At 53.2% G+C, this 23,601-nt stretch overlaps 1 protein-coding gene across 1 annotated transcript in view; it reads left to right on the plus strand.

Annotated features, from left to right (window-relative positions):
* The first annotated feature begins 248 nt into the window (after positions 1-248).
* The window catches only part of RSPO4 (R-spondin 4), a 29,175-nt gene continuing 5,822 nt past the window's right edge, over positions 249-23,601 (plus strand). Inside the window, exons 1-2 of the mRNA XM_084888434.1 lie at positions 249-489; positions 22,900-23,088. Coding sequence (XP_084744560.1) covers positions 411-489; positions 22,900-23,088 — 268 coding nt within the window. The 5' untranslated portion in view covers positions 249-410. The remainder of the gene's footprint in view (positions 490-22,899; positions 23,089-23,601) is intronic.

A 23,601-nucleotide genomic window follows, 5' to 3' on the forward strand; every position in this document is an offset into this window, starting at 1 on the left:
TGTGTGTGTGTGTGTGTGTACCTGCGACTGGCTGACAGTGCATACCTGAGAAGGACACTGTAGGGGGCGGAAACCATGCCAGACCCCGGGGAGGGCGGGACAGTCTGGCCACTGGGTCCCCGGCCTGGCGACCCCTTCGGCCCCACCTCCGACCTCGCACCGCCCAGAGCGGGTGAGCGCGCCGCCCCGCGCCGGCTCCTCCCCGCCGCCCGGGCAGTGTCCCCGCTCCGCAGCCGCCCTCACTCGACCCAGACCCAGCGGCGGGTCCTTGGCGGACGGCGGGTCCGGAGCCCGGAGCAGCCCCGCGCCCGCTGCGCCGCCCGCCCCGCCGTCGGGCTGCCTCCCCGGAGTCCCCGCTGGCGCCGCCGGGTGCCTGGAGACCCGCACGCCCGCCGGACCAGGCTGCCCAGATGCGGGTGCCACTCTGCCTGCTGCTGCTCGCCGCCCACGCCGCGGACATGCTCCCTCTGAACAGAAGGAGAAAACAAGGTACTGGGGGCAGCGGGGCGGGGTGGCCAGACAGCCACAGCAGGGCCGAGGGGAATGGCCGGTGCCCTGGACTACTGGCTCCTCCAGGTGGGTTATAGTCCCACTTCACAGATGAGGAGACTGAGGCCCATGGCACCCGCTTCACCAGCTGGACCCAGGAGGCTCTGGGAGGAGAGGAAGGACCGGGCAGAGCTCAGTGCCCCCACTCCCTAGAGCAGCATCAGCGCCAGGAGGAAGGAGGGTGCTCGGGGCACAGACAGCAAGCCTCAGGTGCAAGGCTGCAGGGCACTGGGGACTGGGGGACGGAGCTGGTGGCCTAGAAGGCACCCTGAACATCCGTGATAGGCCAGGAGGTGACACAAAGCGCTGGGGGCTGCCCTGTCCCGTCACCTACCTGACTCACGGGGTCCCTCCCGAGAAGTCAGTGATCTTCAGGGACCCCCCGTGAGGTGAGGGCATGAGCTGCAGGAGCCCAGGGGGACCTCAGACCTGTGTTTGGGTCTGTTTCCTCTGTGAATGACCTGGAAGAAGTCCAGCCCCTCCAAGAGCCTCTGTTTTGTTTTGTTTTGGTTTTTTTTCATCTTGATCTCCTGGGGCCACAAGGAAGATGGCCCAAGATTCAGACCATAACCGGGGGCACAAAACCGGGGGCTGCTGGCACGCTCACCTCAGGGTCCTATGCCACTGCCCCCTGCTGGGAGAGTCAGAGCATCCTCAGGAGGGGGTTGGAGGCTGTCCCCACAGAACTGGAGTTGGCAGAGCCCATGGGGGGAGGAGGGCAAGCAGGTTTCCGCCTAAGCCGGGCAGCCCTTCAGCCTCTGGGTGCCAACCTGAGAATGGACATCGAATGCCCTCCACTGTGCCTGGGGTTTTCACATACGAAGGGAATCCCCACTATATCCTCAGGACAGAGCTGGATGCCAAGCTTCAGACAGGTTACGTGACTTTGCAAGCTGTCCAGCGGGTGAATGGGAGACTGGTGGCTCCTTCCTTTCCAGGTGTGGTGTCAGGGCTGAGCAAGGCTAGGAGGGAATGGGGACCAGAGTCTGCCCTCTGGGGACTTCCAGTCCATTTGACTGAACAGCCCTACCTGTGGGCACAATCCCTCCTGGAGTGGAGCCGGAAGCAGAAAGGGGCCTTGGGAGAGCTGGGAGGGAGGACTGGGTGGGTCAGAGAAAATGTGGCCTAAGGGCTCCAAGTCCTGGTGCCATGGGGATAGAAGGAACAGAGGTGGGTGGGCTTTCAGTAAGGGGGAGGTTGGGGGGAGGGACACTCCTCGGTGAATGGCCCTGATGTAGTGGTTTGGTGCATAGGCTCTGGAATCAGCCTGCCTGGGCTCAAACCCTCTCTTCCTCAGTTACTAGCTGAGTGACCTTGGGGAAGTCACTTTGCCTCTCCGAGCCTTAGTTTACTCTTCGGGGGATCTTTTAGAGGACCCCTAGACTCTTTATCTAGAAAAGACCAAAAAGACGCTCTCCTCACTGACTCCTCTATAAAATAGGAATAATCCCCTGACATGTGAATAAGACTGAATGGGTTAATGGGCATGTCAAGTGAGTTGCCGAGTGCACACGCTACGAGTGGGCACTTGTAAGTATTAGTCACTCTTATTTCCTGTGTGTGGTGTTCTTGGCTACTCACCACCGCCGAGCAGGGGAGCTCATTATTTGCATGAGGAGCCGGAGTCTCAGGGCGGGAAACTGGTTGTCCAAGGTTGCACAGCAGGTGAGTCGCAAAGCAGGCTGGGATCCCCGTGCCTCTGACAGGACACAGGTGTCTCCTGAGCCGAGTTGGTCTTCCCTTCCCAGAGCTTCCGTTGCCCCATCTGAAGAGGAGCTGTTTTAAAAAGATGTTTAAGATGTTTGTTTCTATGTTCTACACACACACACAAACACACACAGAGAAGAAAGAAGAAAAATTCCTTTCCCAGTTGCTCAGTGAGGAGGTCAGGCATGGCTACCCCGGTTTGGTGAGGGGCTCTCGGCACCCCTCCCCAGGGTAGTTGATCTGTTGCCTTTGGACACATACATGTCCACCCAGCCCAGCATCTTCCGAGAAAGGCTGTGGCTCCGCTCATCAGTCAGGTGCAACAGAGACAGCTTTGGGTTTCAGTCCCACTCCCGACACCTTTGTATGGGGTGACTGAGTAAGTGGATAACCCCTCTTCCCACCACAGGCTTGGCTTCCCCATTGGTACGGGGGTGGGTGGCTGTTGAAGGGGGTGTAGGAACACTCTTCCTATAGCACATTCTGCAGCGAAATCATAGGATCCCTGGCCAAATAGGTTTGGGAAATGCTGGGTTTAGTAGACGTATTGACTTACCAGGGCGTTCATGGTGAAGAGGTGAGGATGGAGAGTAGGACCTTTCCCAAACTAATTGCCCCTCAGAGTCCATTTTTTCATAAGACAGCTGTTTGGAAAATTCCATAGGAGATTTCTGAGGGTCTTGCTAGCTTTGACATTCTGGCAGGAGAACGTGTCCTGAAGACACCTGGATATTGGCAGTGCTTCATCCATCCATCCATCCATCCATCCATCCATCCATTTGTGTGTTCATTCAGCAAATGTTACAGGGCAGCATCTGTGCCAGGCTCTGTGCTGGGAACCTCGAGGATGCCAAGGTGAACAGACCTGGGGCCTGCCCTTGAGGAGCTGCCAGTGTGGAGGCATGCCCTCCTCTGACCCGCCCCCGCCTCCCCTCCATGCCCGGTCCTTGGCCCCAGCCTTCGGCCTACTCTGCGGGATCAGGAGAACAGCTCTGACCCGCAGCCGCCCAGTCTGGCCCGCCACCCCCGGGGCCTGGCTCTCACAGACCTGGGCTTCCTCGGGCTCCAGCATCACTGTTTCTTGACGAAACTTAGTTTTTCTGTTTCGAAGACAAGAAAGAATGAAAGAAAAGGCCTGAGAAAGGTTTTTGGATCTCGTGTCTATTACAAAACAACATTTTGATTAATTAAATATAAATGAATCACAACCAGATGGGGACGTTTCTCTTAAAACACGCCGGGGTGTCCTGGCAATGGGACACTCGGACAAAGGGAGGGGGCTCTGGTCTGCACCACCCCACCCCCACCCTGACACAGATCCATTAGGCAATGAGGAGAAGGCAGGCTGTGACCCCCTGCCGTCCAACGACGCTGGGGAGAGGGCTCGGTGGAGGCAAGAGTCCCCCACATTCTCATGGTGCTTTTCCATCCTTCTAGACCCGAGGCAGTAAAGGGCCGAAGGAGGAGCTCTGGAATTCTGACAGCCCTGGGTTCAAATCCTAAGGCTTCTCCTGCCCTAATGTGGACAGGCCATATGCCCTCTCTGACCCAGGGCTTCACCTCTGTGAAACGGGAACCATTGTACCTACCTCATGGGGAGGAGGGGACATTGGGAAGCTCCACCGCAGTCCCAGAGGGAAGGTGCCCAGAGGCGTACAGCTGGATGAACTCAACCCTTCCCCTCCCACTTTGCAGCAGGGTGGAGTATTCCCCGGACTGGGGGGAGGCGAGACTCAGTGGGCTGAACTCACCTCTGTCTCCTCTGCCCCTCTGAGCCTCTTTTCCTTTGTTTGTGAAAGGACTGTGCCAGCGCCCACGCCGAAGGCTTGTTAGGTGGACTGAATAGAACAATTCTCTATAACAGGAAAGCCCTGTGGGCAGCCGGCAGGCAGCACTGCCCTGTGCACAGACAGAGAAGCTAAGACCCTGCAAGCAGGTGCCCAAGGCGTGATGGGGAGGACCCAGATATCTCGTCTGCAGTTCAGGGCCACGGCTAGGCACAGAACAAAGTGCAGCCGCCTAATTACTAGCATCCAGGTGGAACCGGGTGAAGATACATGTCAGGGGCAGAGCTGGAAGGGGACACAGGACCCCTGAAGGGCAGAGCGAGGGGTGATGCCTGCAGGGGGAGCCCTCGGGGAATGGCCCTGTGGGTCAGTAGAGCGCTCTCTTGGGCGAGTCCTTCTGCACATCCGGATCATGGTTTTCCTCATAAAACGGGGGCTGGCTGAGAAAAGGGAAGCAGGATACTTGGTGCAGAGAAGGTGCTCAATAAGCCAAGCCCTGCTCACCCACCCTCCTCCTCTGAAGCCAGTTTTGAAGCCAAACTTGGGGCTCACATGAGACGCTGTTTTCACCTCACATGGCTCTCACCCCCCAGGGGAACCCACTTCCCTCTCCAGTGGATGGGAGCCCCCCAACCTCCACCCAGACTCAAAAGGAGGCCCTGAGACCACTCAGTGAGGCTGGCCCCATGCGGGAGCTGCGCATATGGGCCGTGGATCCTCACCGTGGCCCTGCCCTCTCTCAGGCAGGAAATTGAGGCTCAGAGGGGGCAGCGACCTGTCTAGGAACTCCCAGCAGCTGAGCCAGCCGGGTGCAGAGCTTTGGAGGCTCCATGGCCTGTGCCTAGAAATAGAAGTGAATCCTGTTCGTGACTCTCCCAGGACTGCCCGGCAGAGGCCTCTGAGCAGAGCCTCGTCAGAGGGGTAGATTTAGGATTTTGGGAGGCAGGCGTGGCAGCAGGGGAGGGGCTGGGGACCCTGCAGGAGGAGAGAAGGTTGTGTCTAGGTAGAAAGGGCCCAAGGAGCTGTGGCCAGCAGAAGTGAAGGTCAGATTGCAGACTGGGCCAGAGTCAGTCCTGGATGGCCTCGGATGCCACTCTCCTGTCGCCATAGTCACAAAGAAATATTTATGGAGCCCTCCCTCTGGGCCAGGCCCCGGACTGGGTGTTGACAAGGACAGCAGAGATGCGCTCTACGGTCTCTGCTGCCAGAGGGCCCAGCATCTCCTTGAGGGGCGAGGAATGGGTCCCTCAGGAGGAATGGCATAGAAGGATCCCGCTGCTCCTCACCCATCTTGGGAGGCAGGTCCGTGGTGGTCCCAATCTCAGCTGAGGAACCGAGACTCCACGATGGGACTGGGCTTGCCTTAGATGTCACATGGGTAAGGCGACCCTGTTCATTTCCTTCCCCTCCCTCTTCTTGCCTCTCAGTCCACTGTTTATTCATCCATCTTCTGTCCTCCCATCTAGTGAAAAAAAGACACACACACACACAAAAAAAACAAACAAACAAAAAACTGAAGCTCACATTAATTAAAAGTTTTCCAAACTGAGGTTGGCAACCCAACAGCAGGTCAGGCAAAATATTTAGCAAAGCACAGCCAGCATTTTTAATGAAATGGAGTGGAACGGAATAGAATAAAATAAAATATTTGGGATCAGCAAATATGTCTGTAAAGGGCCAGATACTGAATACTGTCAGCGTTGCAGCCATGTGTGATCTGCCACATTCTCTTCTTTGTTGTGGTGGTGGGGTTTTTACGAGGCTTTAAAAATATGAAGCCATTCTTAACTTACAGGCCATGCAGAAAACAAGCTGAGCGCCAGATTTGGCCCATGGGCTATGGTTTACTAACCTCCTTTTTAGAAAATATCAGAGTGCATTGCAACTGTTAAGATGAATCATTATTTTGAAAATGGGTTAGAGTTCTCATACATATGTAAATGTGTGTGCAAGTGGTGAGTGTGCATACACATGTGTGTGTGCACATGGGTGTTGGCATGTGTGAATGAGTATGCGTGTGTATTCTGTGGACAGTGTGAACTTATATAAAAATGCAATTTCACCATTGTCAAAAAGCATGGACCAGACCGGCTGACATGGCTCAGTGGTTGAGCATCGGCCCATGAACCAGGTGGTCACTGGTTTGATTCCTGGTCAGGGCACATTCCCTGGGCTTGATTCCCAGTTGGGGGCATGCAGGAGGCAGCTGATCAATGATTCTCTCTCATCATTGAGGTTTCTATCCCTCTCTCCCTCTTCTTTCCTCTCTGAAGTCAATAAAAACATATTTATTAAACACACACACACACACACACACACACACATAAGAAAACAGATCTCAGAAAATTCCGATATGCAGATGGGAGACTAAAGCCCCATGGATCACACAGCAATAGGCATGGGAACCCAGAGGGTCCAGCCCAGAGCTCCAAACTTGACACCGAATTGCCTTAATAAGCAGTGACTGCCATGAGGCGTTTGGCAGACCCTTAGCTCAAATGCTTGTTTCTAACGCCCTGAGTCTGTCAGCCATGTCCTTCCCAAGCTGAGTAGGAGGATTCATCAGGGCCTAAAGGTCGCTCTACATCAGACATCCCTAAGCCGCCAGTGAGCACCAGCCAGTGCGTGCTCCTCACGCTAACCCTGCTGGTGGCTCTGGCTGCCGCTCTCCCCTTACAGAGAAGGAAGACTCGTTCAGAGAAAGGAACTGGCTTGTCCAAGGTCATCCAGCACCTGTGAGTGTGACCTGGGTTTTCCTGGTTCCAGATCCACAGGAGCAGATCCTGCCTCTTCCAGAAAACCCATTCAATGCTGCTGTTGACCACCCTCTCATGTAGGCAGCACTTCACAGTCAGCAGAACGGTTCAACCTTCATTTTCTCTCCGGAGTCCCGGAGGAGGGTTATGAATAATGGAATGTTAGGGCTGAAGAGGCCAATTGAGACCAACACTTGTAAAAGTGGAACCTCCATCGGGGAAGCTGCTCCGCTGAGGTCCCTAAGATGGGGGTGAGATTGGGGACTCAGGAGAGATCGGGCGAGGGTGGCTTTTGTTAGGTAGAGGACGGCAGTTTGTTCCAGAGTTTTAAAGTCTGATTTAGAGCTTCTTGGAGCCTCCGTTTCCCTCCGAGTGACTTTGGCATGCCCTCTCTGCTTTGCCTTGCTCCCCGGTCTAAGGATAAGTGCCAGATGAGCAGGTGGACCCCAGAGGCCGTTCACAGCTTGAGGGCTGCCTGCAGAGGTTTCTTCATACCCAGAGGCCAGCCTGGGGTCAGGAGCCTCGTTAGGGCCTCTGGAGTCACCGGAGTGCGACATCGGGTCTGTGGCCAGAAAGGGGGCTGGCGGAGGCCTCAGAGCCTCAGGCTGTGGACATTGCCAGGACACACAATGGCCCTGGGCTTGTTGGACACCCAGATGCATGCTCCTCACCTATAGATCTACACCCATATACGTTCCTTAAAACGTACATTGTTTCTTTAAGAATCCTTCCTTTCCAGTGGCATCAGAGGTTTAGAAAAGTCTCCTTTGGATCTGTTTCTCTGGTTGAGCATTTACTCTACGCCAGATGTTACCCGTATGGTTTTATTCAACAACGTCGGGCACTGTTCTAAGTACTGTGTACATGTGAACCGATTACATTCTCCTCATAAACCGTTGAGGTGGGTACCATTCTCCTCATTTTACAGATGACACGCAGAGGTGAAGTGACTTGCCCACAGTCACACAACCAAGGTTTAGATCCTGCCTGGCCCCACACCCCCAGCTCCAATGGCTGAGCTCAGTGGCCTCCCAGCCGCCGTTCATCCTCACAGCAGCTGGTCAGAGGACTGTTTCCCACCTCACAGAGGAGAACACTGCCTTAGGAGACAGGAGCATTCATAGGAGCTTATGAACTGGCCATTTTTGTTGGTAGGATACAGCCACATATTAGCAGTTTCAGAGGGTGGAGCCCAACAGCTTGGCAAGTGCGTTTGGCAAAGCCAGAATGTAAGCCCAGATAATTGATTCCAAAGCTTGGGTGCACAGCCACCCGGCAGGCCTTCTCCCGGCTCGTCCTCATAGCAGCCCATGAGTTCGTTTGATCTTGTTATTCTACAGACGAGGCCCTCCACGCTCAGAGAGGGCAATCAATTTGCCCAGGGCACACAGCCAGGGTGGGGAGAGGAGGGGATGTGCCCTCAGGTCTCCATGGCCAGAGCCTCCTTTCTTAGCCCAGTGCAATAGTCAGTGCCATCTAGGACACACAGGCCCTCGGCCCCATCCCGGGAGACTCCTCCAGATCCCAATTCCCATGGATGGGTGAAGCTAACGCCTCTAGGGCCCTGCGGCCTCAGGCCGGGCCACGGCCGCCTGCAGTGGAATGATTTCTGTAGCAATGCCACATGATTCATAGGGCCCGCTCTGTGGCCCGTGGTGGGGGCTCCATTGTGCCATTGTGGTGGGGGGGTGGGGGGGGAGTGTTTCACGTGTCACCAGCTCAAAAGAAAGGCATTCCCGAGCCCGGGGGACCCAGACCGCATGGAGAAACCACTCCCTTTCGCCAGAAGCCTCCACTTTCCCTGGATCCTGACAGCCGTGCCCACATCCGCAGGGGTGGAGACGCACGGAGCAGGAATGTCACAACTGCCCTTCTGGGCCTGCTCCGAGTTTGGCTAGCGGGCACAGCGGAGGCCGGCAGGCTGGCACTAAGGCCGTGGCTCCGCCGCGCAGTACCTGCGTGGCCCCGGGCAGGCCATCGCTCTCTCTGTTCCTCTGTTGGCTAATGTGACAAGGGGCAGGCAGTGCGTTCCTGGCACATAAGGGGTGCTCCGTTGGTGATCATGACCAGTGTCCAAAGCAGTCAGGGGGGTGGGATGTGGGCTTGGCAGGCCGGGGCTCCGCTCCCAGCTCTGCTACTGCCATGCTTGGGTGATAATACTTCCCTCCTGCGTCCCAGTATATGGAAACGATAATAGCATCTATATCATATGGCTGTCTCAAAGATCACGATTCTGCGTGTAACCCCCCAGGGGGACAGCAGGTGCGCAAAGAACGGTGGTAAGTCATGATTCCTGGGAGCTTGGCTCTTTCCAGTGTTCGGAATGTTCCAGCCTGGTGTCAGACATGCCGCTGCCTCTCTATGAAAGTCCTCTACAGACCTACTCGTTGCAGGAAGGTTACCCTGAGGAGCCCAGATTCAGAGGGTGGAGTGGTCCTCCGTGCTGCGTGTCTGTGGCATAGTGACTCGCCCTCTCTGAGTTTCTGTTCACTCCTCTATGAAGTCGGACCTCAGAGGACAGCAGCAGGGATGGAAGTGTGCATGTGTGTGCGTGTGCGTGTGTGTGTGTGTGTGTGTGTGTGTGGTGCTGGCACCTTATGAATGTTTAAATAATGGGATGGCTATTTGTGGATGAAGCCGAGGTGGGGCCTGTCAGCCTACCGCCTGCCCGCAGCAGGCTGGAAAATCCCAGTCAGATGCTGCCCAGTCAGACTGCAGACATGTTTTCTTCCTCCCACCTCTTGCCCCGCTTCTGGCAGCACTGGAGTCCCTCAGACTCCTAACTCACAGCACATTATCAGCACCAGTCCTGCCAGACCCTGCTTGCTTGCATTTTCCTTTTCCTTTTCCTTTTCAATTGTTACAAATTGCTGATTTTCTATTTTACATTTAACATTTATTTCATTTTAAAAAATGTTTTGTTTTTATTTTATTTTAACATTCTAATTTCATGTTTAAAGTTTTTATTTTTAATTTAAATGTAATTTATTTATATTTACACTTTTTAATTTTTTTCTTACAGTTTATTTGTTTTTCATTTTATATTAATTTTATCATCTAATTTTGTTTTAAAATGCTGTTTTATTTTTTAATTTTTAATAAATTTAATTTTTTTCAGTTTTATTCCCCATATATATTTTTTAAATATATTTTATTGATTTTTTACAGAGAGGAAAGGAGAGGGATAGACAGTTAGAAACATCGATGAGAAAGAAACATCGATCAGCTGCCTCTTGCACACCCCCTACAGAGGATGTGCCCACAACCCAGGTACATGCCCTTGACCAGAATCAAACCCGGGACCTTTCAGTCCGCAGGCCGGCGCTCTATTCACTGAGCCAAACCGGTTTCAGCTTATTCCCCTTATATTAATTTTTAAAATTACTTTTTAGTGTTTTTCATTTTAAAATTATTTTTGTATTTTTGTTTTTCCCACTTTGTTATTGGGTTTCCTGGATTTTTAGAAATATAATACACTTTTCATTGCTGATAGCATTACAGATACCTCCCATTTTCCTCCCCTTTACTTCTCCTTCCAGCCCTCTCCCAATTCACTTCCTTGTATTACTCACATAAAACTGTAATTTGACATGGGCTATCTTTCTTCAGTCTGACTCTCACCTGTTTACTTGGTGTGTCCTCTGGAGAACAGAAATCACATATGATGATACTGTTTATGTGGTCAGATCTCTGAAGGAGGCGGGGTTCCTTCTGCCTCATGGTCTGGCCTTTTTGAGTTTACAAAACGTCCTATACCAGGGCTCATAAGAGGGGCATGAGCCCTCAATTCTCTGTCCTGGAGCAGACACCTGGCGCCACGTTCAGGGACCACCTTCCCGGGAGCGATTCTTCCGTCACACGTGTGGATAGTCCTGATGCAGTAGTGCTCGGCCCCTCCCGAGGACACTTCCTGTTCAGTCACGCCTGGATGTCCTGACCCCCTGCACGGCAGTCAGCACACACCTGTTGAACACGTGCTGTCAGCCGGACCCCGTCTCCAGGGGCCCAGACTGGTGGGGGAGGCAGTCCCAACCCAGCGGGTCCTAATGTCAGAGTAGGGGGGAGGCCAGCGGGAGCCCGGCCCCAGGAAAGGTGAGGGTGGCGTGAAGTCCCCCCCGGAGCTGAGCACCCCTGGCCAACGGCAGACATTTCCCAGGGCTGCTCTGGCTCAACGGTTCCCTTTGTGGATCGTCCCATTTTCCTGCATCAACAACACCCTGGAAAAGAAAGAGGACATTTGCGCATAAAGCAGACTTTACCAGAGGCCTGGGGAGAGCTGCTCAGGGCTCATTTCACAGTGCAGGCGGTTCCAGGTGGACAGTGACCATGCTGGTCCTACAGCCTCCTCTCCCCTCCTCTGGGGTAACTCCTCTGCTTCTGTCTGTCCCCACAAACGGCTCGGGGCCCCGCTCTGACGGGCCTCGGGCCCTGAGAGGTGTGTGGCTTCCAGTGGCATGTTCCTGCCTTTGGGGAGACACTGTGTAGGAGCCAGCAGGGAGGGGCTGGCAGGGCACCCGGGAGCCGTTAGGAGCTTGGGCTCAGGTTTGCCTCCCCTTTGAGTCCTCCCTGCGGGTTTTTAGGTCAACGCTTCACCCTTCAGCCTCAGTTTTCTCACCCATGAGATCGGGAGTAGGTGTGGCCCCAGCTGTGAGCAGCATGGAGCCCTGTGGGTGGCAGCTGTTAGGCCAGCGTCCACATGCTGCCACCCGTTGGCAGTCCTAGTCCCTGTGAGGGTCTGCAAGAGCTCAGACCCGCGTGTCCAGCTGCAGCAGCCCGTCTCGACTCCAGCTCCCGGCCTTGGGGTTACCTGGGTGAGAAGGATGTGGGCCCTTTTGGCAGATGAGGCCCACTGGCACCTCTACGCTCTGCATCTCACTGTCAAGCAGGGTTGATTGGGAGCCTCGCCTTGCTGTTCTAGGAGAGCGTCCCCTAGAACAGCAAGGCCCCAGCCACCATGAGCCCCAGAGCAGGTGCAGCGACAGCATTACCATCACGGGCCTGGCCTTTGCAGTCAGGAACCAGGGCCAGGCTGAGCACAAGGCAGGTGGGAAGGACCAAAGGCACCTATTCCCAGACCGGGGCTCCAGCCTGCCCTCCCGCGGCTGCTGTGCGGCTCTAAACAAGTGCTGGCCCCTCTCTGAGCCTCAGGCAGGGCACCATCTCTCAAGGGGAATTACTATCGATTTCCAGCCTGAATAGACACTGCCCAACTTCTTTCCTCAGCGCTCCGCTGGGTGCTGTCCGTCTTTTATAGTTTCCCTGTCTGGGGGGCCATAAGTAATAATTTATTGTTTTATTCATCATTTTGAAAGTTATTAGTGAGGTGGCACAGCTCTTCATGGCGTGACTTAGCCCACTGGTCTTTTTTTCTCTGAATTAATGTCTCTGCCCATTTTCCCACCTTGGGTTGTTCCTATTGATTTCTAGGAGCTCTTTGTATATTGAGGGTGGTAATCCTTGGTCTAGTTTGTGTGTTATTGGCTTAATGATTAGATTGAGCACATAATAGAAGATTACAAACATGACATGTGTACTTTTTTTTTCTCTCGAATTCTCTATTACGTCTCTAAAACTCAATCCTTGTCCTAACTGGTTTGGCTCAGTGGATAGAGCATTGGCCTGTGGACTGAAAGGTCCCAGATTTGATTCTGGTCAAGGGCATGTACCTTGGTTGGAGGCACATCCCCAGTACCAGGTGTGCAGGAAGCAGCTGATTGATGTTTCTGGTTCTCTATCCCTCTCCCTTCCTCTCTGTAAAAAATCAATTTTATATATATATATAATTTTTTTTTTTTTTAAGAATAGACCTTTTAAAAAAACACACCTCAATCCTTAATAAGTTTGGGCAGATCTCAGAGCTTCCTGGTACTAAAAAGCCCAGTCAAGTGCTACATTTTAAAATGATGGGTCTCATTCAAAGCTCTCTCCTTCCCCGCCACTGACTCCAGTTATCTGCTCTGAGGGGAGATGTGTCCTGCTCCCTCCCTCCTTCCCTTGTGTGTTGGGAGCAGAGGAAAGGACGGGACAGGGACAGCTGTCTCTTACTTCTCCGATACTCCTGTGACCTCACAGCTCTGAGCACAGAGAAAACTCAGGGCCCCACTATCAGCGAGCAGCAGGAGCAGGTCTAAATGTCGCTCTCTGCCTCCCTCCATGCCCTCCATGTGTGTCAGGTGCCCTAACTGTGGATGGGGGTGACGTGGGGCAGGAGCATGGGCTTGACCTCTTCTGACCTTCCTAGGTCTCACTGTGGTCTCCCCGCAACCCCCCCACCACCACCACCACCACCTCTTTAGGGTTGGGGATCTGCAGTTTGGTTCAAACTCAACTGCCTCCTTCAGAGTCCACTTGACCCAGACAGAAAATTGACCAAATGGTGGCTGTGCAGAGTTCCCAGGACTGCCCCTGCCCCTCTGCACCTCTCATTATTCTCCCCTCTCCCCCGTAGTCATGGGGAGGATCAGGTGTGTGTCCAGGCAGAGGATGAAATGCCCATCTCCATGGCCATCGGGTCCCCTCCAAACTATGAGGACTCTCTTGCCACCACATCGGGGTTTAGGGAGGCAGGAAAGGACTCTGCTCTGCCCATCCCTGGGGGCGGGGGCAGTCCTTGGGTTTTCTTCACATATCTGCTTACACGGCTGGGGAGGCAGCGGGGCAGTGGAGGGCGCAAAGACGGTTGGCCCCACTCACTAAGTCCCAGAGGGGGTGTCTGGCCCCAGTTCCACCCCTCATGAGTCAGCTCTCTTAGAACATGGTGGTTGGGGCAGGGAGGACACAGGCTTTGTCTCACCCTTAGTCACAGTAAGGTAAGTCCTGTCCATCCAGTCAGTTAACAAACGCCTGCAGAGCATCAGTGGTCCTGGCACTGGGCATGGCGCAAAGGCCTGGGGAACTGGCCTTCACAACCTACTATCATTTTGCACATATTTCTGAAATGCTTTCACCCTTATATTCCTGGAGTTTAGAAAAGGGCCTGAAACATTGTAGGCATTCAAGAAATATCGGATGGATGGATGGATGAATGGATGGATGAATGGATGGGTGGATGAGTGGATGGATGGATGAGACCCTTATAAACACTGTCTTTAACCATCCATTTGACAGACAGAGAAACTGAGGCCCAGAGACAGGGAGAGACTTGCTGAGGACTCACAGAGCAGGAATGAGTTCACATCAGGGCTCTCCCTTCTACTAAGACTTGAGAGGGGGTGCACCTGCAGCGAGAGGCCCAGAAAAGGGTCCCTGAAGATGCACTCATGCCCAAACTGGATTCCTGACTCTCTGTTACCCCTTAAGACCTCCGGGTCCCTTGGGGGCTGACTGAGGGGCTAGGGCTGTCCTGGAATGCTAGCAGGCTGTGGTCTGAGGGCCACATTCAGGCCTGTCTCGACCGCCCCCACTTTTAGACCCAGCTGCCTTCCCTGAGGCTAACGGGCAGTATGACCCCAGGTACCCTCTGCCCTGGGAGCTGATCGTGTACCTAAATCTTCCTTAGGGCTTACTGTTAGTAGGTGAGGGGAGTGTTTGTGTTGGGCCTATTTTGAGGGGTAGGCTTCCTCCAATGTATAACAGTAACCTGCTCGTTAATAAGACTGCCTGTCTTTAAATCCCACCTTGCCGCTTACCAGCTTGGGATCCTGGGCAGTTTGCCTTCTCTGTGCTTTAACTTCCTGTCTGTAAGAGGAGATCATGATCCTTTATAGGGTTGTCACAGCAGTCTAGCCGTGTAAGAGCTCCACACTGCTCACAGCTAGCCCATCATCTGCCAAACCTCGTTCTGCTCATGTCACACACACCAATTTCCTGCACCTTCACAGCAATGTGTGGGGACCGTTGTTGCCCTTTTACAGGTGGGGGAACTGTGGCCCCGAAAGGTTAGGCTGGGATTTGAACCCAGGCTGTCTGTTTCCAGAGCCAGGGCTCCCCCACCTCTCCTCCTGCAGGGTTCTGGAGCTGCAGGGCTCGAGGGGCTTAGAGATTATCCAGGCCCCGGGCAAAGGGAACCCAAAGGCCTAGGCTTTCCAGCCTCACCTCACCCCACCCGGCTGCAGCTCTTACCTGCCCTATTAATTGAGCTCCCGTATCCCATCTTGTCTCAGAAAGAACCAGGCTTCCTCGGCTGAAGAAAGCTCGAAAGCCCTCTATCAAGACCAAGCCTTTGTCTTTCTGTTGGGGAAACCGAGGCATGCGGTGATGAGGGACTCTGCCAAGGTCAAGGGCACACAATGAGTCTAGGTCCAAACCAAGACAGGAGCCACGGCCCTTCCTAGTTCTTAGGCCAAGGACTCCAATGTGACAGGGTGAAGGAGATCATTTGTGGAGCCGACGGCAAAGCGTGGTGTCTTCCTCAGTCAGATTAATCTTGGGCTTTCCAGTCCTTCTTCAAAGGCCCGCTCCTGCCCCCACCACCTTCCTAAATCCCAGCGCTCACATCCGCCCTCGGCTCGTGGGGGCCTCCAGGTCTGGACAGCGGGCATTGCCCCTGCCCCCGGGTGTGGCTGTGAGTCTCCAGATGGGCTGGGTGTGTCTCCCCTCACCAATCCTAACTGCTGCAGATGCCCTCCCACTCAGCCAGAGCTGAGGCACGGACAGCCCCCCAGAGAGCCACGAGAGGCAAGGCAGCCCTGCCGAGGACTGTAACTCCCTCCCCAGGGGAGGCGAGGGGCCAGCAGCCAGCGTTTATTGCTCCCCTGTCTTGCCAGGCACTTCATACACAGCTCTCGGGGCACACTACAGCAACTAAGGGAGGCTCAGAGGTGATCAGAGATGACTTACTGCCCAAGGGCACACAGTCAGACCATCCTGCTGTGGAAAGAGCCGGGACTGGAAGGAGCAGGAACATGAGTCCCTTCCCCAGCCCTTCGGGTCTCATTGAGAACCTCCTACTGTGTACCAGGCTCCTGCTTCCTCTACCAGGCACTGGGGCTGCAGCCACGAGCAAACAGAGACAGGCCTGCCTCAGGGAGATGCCATTTTGGGGGAGGGGGGGACACGTAGGTAGTGAGTTCTCTTGAGCACCTACTATGTGCCCAGCACTGTTTTGAACACGATGCATTTCATCCTCTAAATAACCCTATGAGCTGGGTGAAGGAGAAGAAACTGAGGCACCAGTATTTAAGGCCACACATGCAGCAAACGTATTCCTATAATACAGTGACCAGACGTCCCGCTTTTGGCAGGACAGCCCCGATTTTTAACAATTTGTCCCGCGCCCCGCGGCATTTTAAATAAGGCCCGATTTTTTTAAAATTGAGACTTTTTTAAAACGCCGCGGGATGAGGGACAAATTGTTAAAAATCGGGATGTCTGGTCACCTTACTATAACATGAAAAGAAGAAAATGGTCCTCTCAATGTTTTTTCAAAAGAATGGCAACCTCACACCCCCCACAGTTTCATGACAGCTTCACGTGTAGGACAACTTTAAGGCCATTTCTTACACAAGTTCACATGCTTGACAACCTTATAACACATACACACACAAGACAGCTTGGTGACAATTACCTGTTGTCTCTTAGCACCCCACCCCGGACTCACAAGATGCATTCTGCCCCTAGAGTCCTCTCCTCTTTCTCTTCCCTCATATCTTACATGCACTCTCTCAGAAACCAGTCAGTTCCACCTCTGAAACATGTCCAGGACCTGACCACTTCTCTTTGCTCCCCTGTCATCTCTTAATACCCCACCCTGGACCCACAAGATGCCTTCTGCCCTCCATTAGTCACTCATTGAGAGCAGTCACTTAAAGCTGCCCTGAGTGTGAAGCTGTCAGAAAATCATGCCAATTCTGTGTGCACGGACACCAGGTGCTGAGCTCTGGGGAGATGGGTCCCCTGGGAAGTCTGCGGTGGGTGTGACTGCCTGCCCTGGTCCTGGTCCCCGCCAGCTGCCTGCCCAGGGAGGGGGGAACCAGCAGCAATCCTTTCTAAAAACACAAGTGATGCTTCACTTAAGGTCACTGGTGGCCGTTCTGGGCTGCTCGGGGCCCCAGAGCTCCCACCAGGAACACAAATGTGACTGCTCTTAATGAGTGACTAGTGGAGGCCAGAATGCATCTTGTGGGTCAGGGTGGGGTATTAAGAGACAACAGGGGAGCAAAGAGAAGTGGTCAGGTCCTGGACATGTTTCAGAGGTGGAACTGACTGATTTCCGATAGAGGGCGTGTAGGATATGAGGGAAGAGAAGAGGTGAGAGGACTCTAGGTTTTTGGTTGAGTAGATGAGGCTAGATGGGAGATACAAGTGTGAAGGGCATTATTATTATTATTATATTCTGAGGATCTTGTCCATATTCCCCTTAGGGGTCATGTATTGACGCCGTAGCATGCATTTGCTATCTGTTCTTCACCCAAGCTCTTTCCCTACCATCAACTCACATACCATCCTGTACTCGCCTCTTTCCTCCTCCTACACAAACGAGTCCTGCTTCTGTCTTCACACCTGCCCCTCCAGAAAACCACCCCTCCTGGCTCCAGTCTCTGAGCCCAGCCCTGCCTACCTGCCTGGGTCCCTCACTCGGCTCTGAGCTCCACTGGGCGGACAGCATCCGCTTTCTTTGCACTCTCTGATCCTGGTCCTCCAACCAGACTGCAGGCTCCCTGAGAACAGTCTTTGAGAACATTTATTACGCCATCATTCATTCTTTCATTTAGGAAATAGCTAGTAGGTACCTACAATGTGCAAGGCTGTGGATATCGGAAGGACAGCAAGCCAAGCTGGGCCCCAGCCCTCGAGGGAGCATCTGCGGATGCCTCCCATCGGCCCCTCCCATGAATCAAGTAATGAAACAGTGCGTATGCATCTGCCGTGAGCTGTGCCGAGCACTTTGCATGGATGAGTCCACATCATCTTCACAAGAGCCTGGGAGGATATTGCTACTATGTGCCCATTTTGCAGAAGAGAAGACTGAGGTTCAGAGTAGTGAGGGCACTTGCCTTAGATCTCCCATCCTGGAAGTGGTGGTTTTTTAGGCCCCAAAGTCAAGACCACCTAAACATGCCGTGAATGCGAGACCCTCGAGGCTCCCTGCTGAGGACTCAGAAGAGTGTGGTGGGCCGGACACCTCTCCCCCAGATGCCCCGGGAGCCAGGAGTAACTCCAGGGCCCAGCCCTTTCTGGGGATGATGCAATCTGCCCCCCAGGCAGGAAAGCCCCATTTTCCAGGGGTAGTGACTGCCTCCCACATGTGGCGGCTAAAGAGGCAGGAGGGAGCCCAGATGTTGTTCATTTCCTCTGGTCATTGGTGACGGCATCCCCAGTGCCAGGCAGGGGTTAGGAGTGCCCAGCACTCCCTGCATGTGGCCCCCCTACATGGTTCTGGATCCTTCCCAAGGACAGAGCAGGACCTGTCCCTCTGCAGGTTGCACAGCCTCAGGGCCAGGGCTGGGGGGGAGGGGAGGCAGTGGTCGCTCTTTCCTCGTCCTTCTCAGCCCCCAGGGGGTCCTTCAGGACAGCTGTGTTAAATCCTCCGTCCACCATGACACACGATGTTCTCATGCAAGACACACTCCTCTGGGCACACCCCAATTATGAAGAAACTCTATCCCCAAAACTGTTGACATCAACATGAAGAGCCCTGCACTGACTGCCAAGGCGAGTCCGGGGTTGCAAACCCCCACGGAGGCTCTGCAGGTGGGGGTGGTATTATCCCTGAGACCTCGTACGTGTCGGGCTCACTCAGGTCCCCACAGCATTATCTGTTAGGTCAGCCAACACGGTCCCTGTTTTATACATGAGGAACCTGAAGCACAAAGAGGTTAAGGTCAAGGTTACCTGGGCAAGGAGAAGGGGCGGAGCTGAGATTTAAACCCAAAGCAGTCTGGCTCTTAACCCGACTCCACTCATTTTCAAAAGTATATTTTATTGATTTTTCACAGAGAGGAAGGAAGAGGGATAGAGAGTCAGAAACTATCGATGAGAGAGAAACATCCATCAGCTGCCTCTTGCACACCTCCTACTGGGGATGTGCCAGCAACCAAGATACGTGCCCTTGACCGGAATCAAACCTGGGACCTTTCAGTCCTCAGGCCGACCCTCCATCCAATGAGCCAAACCAGTTAGGGCGCGGCTCCACGCTTAAAGTGTGGTCCCAGGACCAGCAGCATCAGCCTCATCTGGGAACCTGTTGGCAATAGACATTCTCACATGCTGCCCAGCCTTACTGAACCAGCAGCTCTCAGCTCCCCATGTTAACAGCCCAGCCTGACTGTGTTAACAAGCCCTCCAGGTGCGTCTGCTGTGTGTGCTGGTGTGAGAGCCCCTGCTCCACAGGGTCTTCTAATGGGAGGGAGTGAAGTGGGTGTAAGAGAAACGGCCGCTCGAGGATGGTAATACATAGCAGCTGACCTTTGCCCTCAGTGCCAGGTATAATAGGGAGTGGTGGGGACTGCAGCAAACTGGAGAGTTTTACGCCCCGTCTACCTAACTCCAACCAATGATTGCCTTGCCACATTGCAGGCAGATACTCTGACTTTCTACAGGGAAACTCAAATTCCAGTGTTGTGGAGGGTTTTTAATGTGAATTTTGATTTTTCAAGTGTTGGTAATCTACTCAAATTCTTGGGCGGGGGTTGTTTTCTGTTTTGTTTTGAAAGGTGGGGCTGAAGTTCTTCACTTGGGAATTGAAGCTTTTCCGGGGACACAGGCTGCTGAGGAGGTGAATCTGTCTGGGAGAACAAACTTCTCAGAGTCTCGGAGAGCGCAGAGGCCTGAGGCCTCTGTTAGCAGAGGGGGCCACACTGGAGACTGCCCGCTGGAGCTCGTCACGCACGCGCACCGGGGCGGGGCACTCTGCCCTCCTGCCAATGTTCTGCGGTCAGCAGGCCGGCCCAGACCATTGTCCATCACCCCCAAGTCAAAGTTCTCAAGCGATGCAGCCCAGCCTGCATGAGCGCTCCGTCCCTGGCTCAGCATCCACCAGGGAACATGCAGGGCCAGTTCTGAGGGAAGGAGGCTGTGAGCACGGAGGACACTTCCAAAATGCCTGGCACTCTTATCCCGGACTTGTGCAAATGTACATTCCCCGGCTTACAAGCCTCCCTGGGGATTCTTATGCACAGTCAAATTTAAGAGCCATCAGGTTTGGCTCTTTCAAAAGCAGCATTATACACACTGTAGTTGTCATCACTTGTCAGTCATAAAGCTCTCAGGCATTTAACTCTCCGCCACCGTGACGTTGGGGGAGGAGGGAAAGAGCACTGCTGTTTTTAACTAGTTATACAGATGTGATGAAAACCCCGAGTAAAACCATCAGAATTCAGTCAGAGGTGCTATTACAACATAGAGGCACTAGAGGGCACCCTAGCCAAGCGCCGGGACCAATGCACAGCCACCTCTCTTCAAAGACCTGGGGTTGAAAGAGGCTGGTTGAAATCCATAGTGTATTCTTGTATACGCACGCACACAAGCACGCACACACTCACACTCAGAGTCTGACACTATCTGAGGTCAAGGGGAGGGTCCTTGTGGGGTCCTTTTGTCTTCAGAAAGTTGAAATATCACCCCACAAATATTAGTGCTGTGGCTCTAATTGGGGGGTCTTCTCTATTGGCTGCCTGACTTTGGGGAAGGTTCCACTCTTCTGGCCTCAGGTCCTCGGTGAAGCTGCAGGGGCCGGACTGAGTCACCCTCAGCCCTCCTGAGAGACAGTGGTTATTGAGAGGGCTGTTTTCTCCCCACCTGTGTTGCTATAAGTCACTGTGCAGGCTTCAGTTCTGCCACGAGGTCCTGTAATGGCTGGGCCTGTGTGGGTCACCGCTGAGGCCCCAGACCCTGAACGAATGCTCCACGTGGTCCCTGCCCCAACCGGTTCTATGGGGCCCTGGGCGTGTCACTGCACCGCTTTGCACCTCTGTTTTCTCAGCTGGAAAATGGGCAACAACACCAGTCAGAGCATGAGTCTCGGCTCACAAACTCAGTTTGCAGGAAATGCCATTTTGATTTTCTGTAATTGAACATAACTTCTCATTTAAACTCCTTTCCTGCCAAATGGCAGAGATCATCTGAAGCCAAGTGAGGGTCCCTTTGCCCTTTGTTGGTGGGGTGGCATCTCAGGTCAAGGGGGCTTATACAATGCCAAGGCACTAAGGAGAGGCACCCCAATGTTCTCTGACATCACTCTGTGCCCTTCAGTGTGGCTAACGACCTGCCATTATCATGTAGTTCTCTGTATCTGACAGAACCGAGGCCTGAACAAGAAGGACAACACTGTCCTCCCTCTCCTATAAAAGAATCTGAGTAGATGTCCCAGGGTTGGTCTGGCTCAGCCACGGTGTTTCTCTGCCTTTGTTATGGTTCCAGCAACTTCATTCTCAGCCTTGAGGGAGGACAGAAGGGAAGAAAAGCCCTGTTCTTCCTGTTTAAAGGGTGTTTCCTGGGCGTGGCACAGGACAGTCCCACGTAAAGTCCATTGGCCAGAACTTAGACACATGACCACACACAGCTGCAAAGGAGTCTGGGAAATGTAGTCTTTATTATTGGAAGACATAAATTCTGCTAAAAATCAGGGTTCCATTACTGGGGGAGTGGGGGAATGGACATGGGGACAGGTAGCATAGTGCTCAGAGGCGCAGGTCTCCACTGCTCTCAGAGTTTCTGTCACCTCCCCTTGCTCGAGATCTCAGCTTGAGGATGGGGCAGTGCTTGGGGGAAGGGAGATGGGAGGAGGAGAAATAGGACGAATATAGTTCTCTGCCCCTCCCCACGCCCCCAGGACAAAATAGAGGCTAAACTCTTCTTTTAAAAAATATTCTTTATGATGAAATATTTCCAGCCTACAGTTGAGAATAAAATACAATATGGTGAGGATTTGTCTACTGGGCAGCCACTTTTATCAAATCTTGCCATTTTCAGAGTTGCCTTAGATTTTAGGATAGTAAATATTACAGATACAAGTGAAGTCCCCAATTTTCTTGCCCCATGTCTTTTCCCATGTCTCACCTCAGAGGTGTTACGACCTGAATTTAGTGTTTATCAGTCCCTTCTGTCTTTTAATACAAACTTATGTATAATAAATGTTACAAAACATTGTTTTGCAGGTTTTAAACTTGATGTACATACCTTCTTACTCTATAACTCATTGTGCAACTTGCTTTTTTGCTCTTTCTTTGAGAAGTAGGCGCGAAAAGACTGTAACTCTACCTCTGTCGTTGGTGACTGAGTCATATATACAGTTTATGGCTGTGGCATATGTCTATATAACAGTGTGTTTCTATATTTTGATAAATGGTTAGGTCTTTGCAATTATTTGCTATTAAATAATGTTGCAATAAACATCTTTGTACGTGTCTCTTTGTTGCACACACACGAGTCTCTCTAAGTCAGTGGTTCTGAGAGTGTGGTCCCTGGACCAGTGGTATTAGCATCACCTGGAACACCTGGGTACCTGTTGGAAATGCAGACTCTCAGGCACCACTTCAGACCTACAGAGCTAGCGGTCAGTGTTGTAACAAGCCTCTCTAAGCGATGCTGGTGCCTGCTCGAGTTTGAGAACAACTGCTCTAGGTTTTAGGACAGAAGCACTTCCTCAGATTTACTAGATGCTGCTAGATTTTTCTCCAAAGGATGGAAGTTTCCTCTCCTCCTTGCTAGCCCTTGGTGTCATCAGAACTTAAGATCTCTGCCTACTGTGTGGGAGGCCTGGGCACTGTTCCCTTCTCAGCTGTCCTCTCCCTGGCCCTGGAAGTTCCTCTTACAACATCACACTTTCCCTCTGCCCTCAGGTCCTGCGGGTCGATAGTTTTGGAAACACACAAACCTTTACTTGTAGCAGTTTCTCTTCTTAGGAGCACCAGTATGTATACCTTCATATGAGCCCCCTGGATCAGACAGGGCATCATACTGTGTGCCTCCATACGAACCCGTTGGATCAATCAGGGTCTCAGATATAAGTAACAGCAATGGAGTTAGCAGCAGGATGTGTGGGCTCCCAGAGTCCTAATAGCTGCTTTTGGTCAAATGACCATGTCTAGTTGCAAGGGAAGCTGGGAAATGTAGTCATTTGTCTGGTAGCTGTGTGCTTAGCTAATATCCCAATGAGACAACATACATGGTTTGACCATCTCTCTCCCTTTCCCCCACCCTCCACCTGGCCTGGATGGCAGTGGGCACTGGTCTGGGGGGCAACTGCACAGGCTGCGTCACCTGCTCAGAGGAGAACGGCTGCTCCACCTGCCAGCAGAGGCTCTTCCTGTTCATCCGCCGAGAAGGTATCCGCCAGTACGGCAAGTGTGTGCATGACTGTCCCCGCGGCTATTTCGGCGTCCGTGGCCAGGAGGTGAACAGGTGCAAAAGTACGTGGCTCTTCCCCTGTCCTGTGCTAGTGTTGGGCTCCTGGGCACCTCTGGCTCATATCATATCTGGCACCCTGACATGGCCACAGGGGAAGTCGGTGTGAGCCTGAACCCAGACTCAGATATATGCTTGGCTTCAGGCTGGCTCTGAAGCCCTAGGCAAGCCAGTGCCTTCTCTGGCATAAGCAGGGCACCTCCCTCTCTACCCTAGTTTTCCCTGTGGCCCCGGCATGTTACTCTCCCTCCGAGCCTCGCTCAAATGGGAAAAGGCATCCTAGCTCCTAACTCTCTTTTTGCTGGGACCTGGGACAACCACGACCATCTCCGGGCCTTGGTGGAAATGGAGCAGGGAGTCCTCACTCCTAGCCCAGATTTGCTGTGTCCTTTGCCTTCTCTTTGCTCCAATGAGAAAGGGAACCTGGAGCTTTAAACACAAACAACCAGGCTGCCTTGGCCATGTCCCCTGCCCCTGCCGAGCCTCAGTTCAGATGAGAAAGGGAGTTCTCCTTGAAT

The sequence above is a fragment of the Pipistrellus hanaki genome (assembly GCF_964339955.1).
Source record: "Pipistrellus hanaki genome assembly, chromosome: 6".
NCBI classification, from domain to species: domain Eukaryota; kingdom Metazoa; phylum Chordata; class Mammalia; order Chiroptera; family Vespertilionidae; genus Pipistrellus; species Pipistrellus hanaki.